The sequence below is a fragment of the Choloepus didactylus genome, chromosome 19 (assembly GCF_015220235.1).
Source record: "Choloepus didactylus isolate mChoDid1 chromosome 19, mChoDid1.pri, whole genome shotgun sequence".
Classification (NCBI taxonomy): Eukaryota; Metazoa; Chordata; class Mammalia; order Pilosa; family Megalonychidae; genus Choloepus; species Choloepus didactylus.
The window spans coordinates 34,906,793-34,908,362 of record NC_051325.1 but is presented as its reverse complement, the minus strand read 5'-3'; the positions used below and the strand labels follow the sequence as shown (position 1 = coordinate 34,908,362).

General features: G+C 47.1%; 1 protein-coding gene across 1 annotated transcript; it reads left to right on the top strand.

Moving 5' to 3' along the window:
* Positions 1-941: 941 nt before the first annotated feature.
* Positions 942-1,343, top strand: LOC119516118 (40S ribosomal protein S18-like). The gene has a single exon (XM_037812317.1). It carries the CDS (start codon positions 948-950, stop codon positions 1,341-1,343), a length of 396 nt encoding a protein of 131 aa, XP_037668245.1. The 5' UTR covers positions 942-947.
* The last annotated feature ends 227 nt before the right edge of the window (positions 1,344-1,570 follow it).

Below are 1,570 nucleotides of genomic sequence, written 5' to 3'. Positions count from 1 at the left end.
TCTTCATTGCCCTTGGGGCCTCAGCATATTTCTCTGAAAGTTTCCTGACCATCTGAACAGCTGAAACATTAATCTAGGAGGTGTGTTGTAGGCCGTTCCCTGAAAAGAGATGCGGAGACAGATCTGCATGTGCCAATGAGGAAGCAGGAGTGGGCAAGGGGAGAAGTTGCAACAGATGCCTCAGCTGGAGCTGGGTGGACCTTTCAGAGTTCTCCCCAGCTGAAGCAGGAGCCAGCACTTTGTACTCCATCTTTGACCACCTTGGATGTGGGGCTGCTCCTGGGGAAAGGATGAAACCACACTTGGGTGTGGCAGCTTCTTTCAGTAGAGGGCAATCAGCTGTGAGCTGGCCGCAACCCGTACTCCTGACAGCTGGGGGAATGAGTGCCTCGGTCCTGGTGGGGGTTCTGGGCAGTAAACAGAGCATCCACTGTAAGATGTAAGGTTTGAGACCTTTCCAGAAGCCTCTTGATGTGTACTGATTAAATCTAATGGACTCTGAAAAAACTGAGTAGCCAGATGGCTGAAGACTTGTACTGTCCAGGAGACCGGAAGAGGACTAAGGGCAAAAATCAGCTCTCGAAGATTAGACTCTATTTTCTTTTTAAATGAATGTGATTGTTTATTAAAGAATAATTTATTGGTTGGACTGAAGGAGGTTCAGCCTTGCCGTCGTGAGAGGTGGTTTTGCAGGCCCTGTTTACAAAACTTTACCCCTAATGAGTATCCTGAAGGAGGACCAAGGCTTGCCATTATTGAACTAATCTCTTGTAAAAATTCTCACATAAATGAGAGTTGTGCAGTGACAATTATAGTCCAATATTAAGGACAAGGAAGTTTGCAGAAAAGTTCAAATGTAGAAAAGGGGAAGCAGGGGATGAAAAGAGAAGTGTGAAGGGCTCTCTTCCACAGAAGGCCTACACGCCGCTGCTGCTGTTGCTGCAGCCATGTCTCTAGTGATCCCTGAGAAGTTCCAGCACATTTTGCGAGTACTCAACACCAACATCGATGGGCGTTGGAAAACAGCCTTTGCCATCACTGCCATTAAGGGTGTGGGACGAAGGTATGCTCAAGTGGTGTTGAGGAAGGCAGACGTCAACCTCCCCAAGAGGGCAGGAGAGCTCACTGAGGATGAGGTGGAATGTGTGATCACCATTAGGGAGAATCCACGTCAGTATAAGATCGCAGACTGGTTCTTGAACAGACAGAAGGATGTCAAGGATGGAAAATACAGCCAGGTCCTGGCCAACGGTCTAGACAATAAGCTCTGTGAAGATTTGGAGCAACTGGAGAAGATTCAGGCCCACAAAGGGTTGCGCCACTTCTGGGGCCTTCGTGTCTGAGGCCAGCGCACCAAAACTACTGGCCGCCGTGGTCACACCGTGGGTGTGTCCAAGAAGAAATAAGTCTCTAGGCCTTGTCTATTAATAAATCATTTATACACCTGAAAAAAAAAGGTGTGATGGGTCCTTCTTGGAAGAGTTCTGGTAAAAGGGAGGTGTGTATAGAAGGATTCTGAATATGTGGAGACATTAAAAAAAAAAAAAAAAGGAAAAACCCAGCACTTATT

Bases quoted from the DNA above. Each gene is read 5' to 3' on its own strand.
- LOC119516118 (XM_037812317.1), top strand. From the start codon at position 948: ATGTCTCTAGTGATCCCTGAGAAGTTCCAGCACATTTTGCGAGTACTC.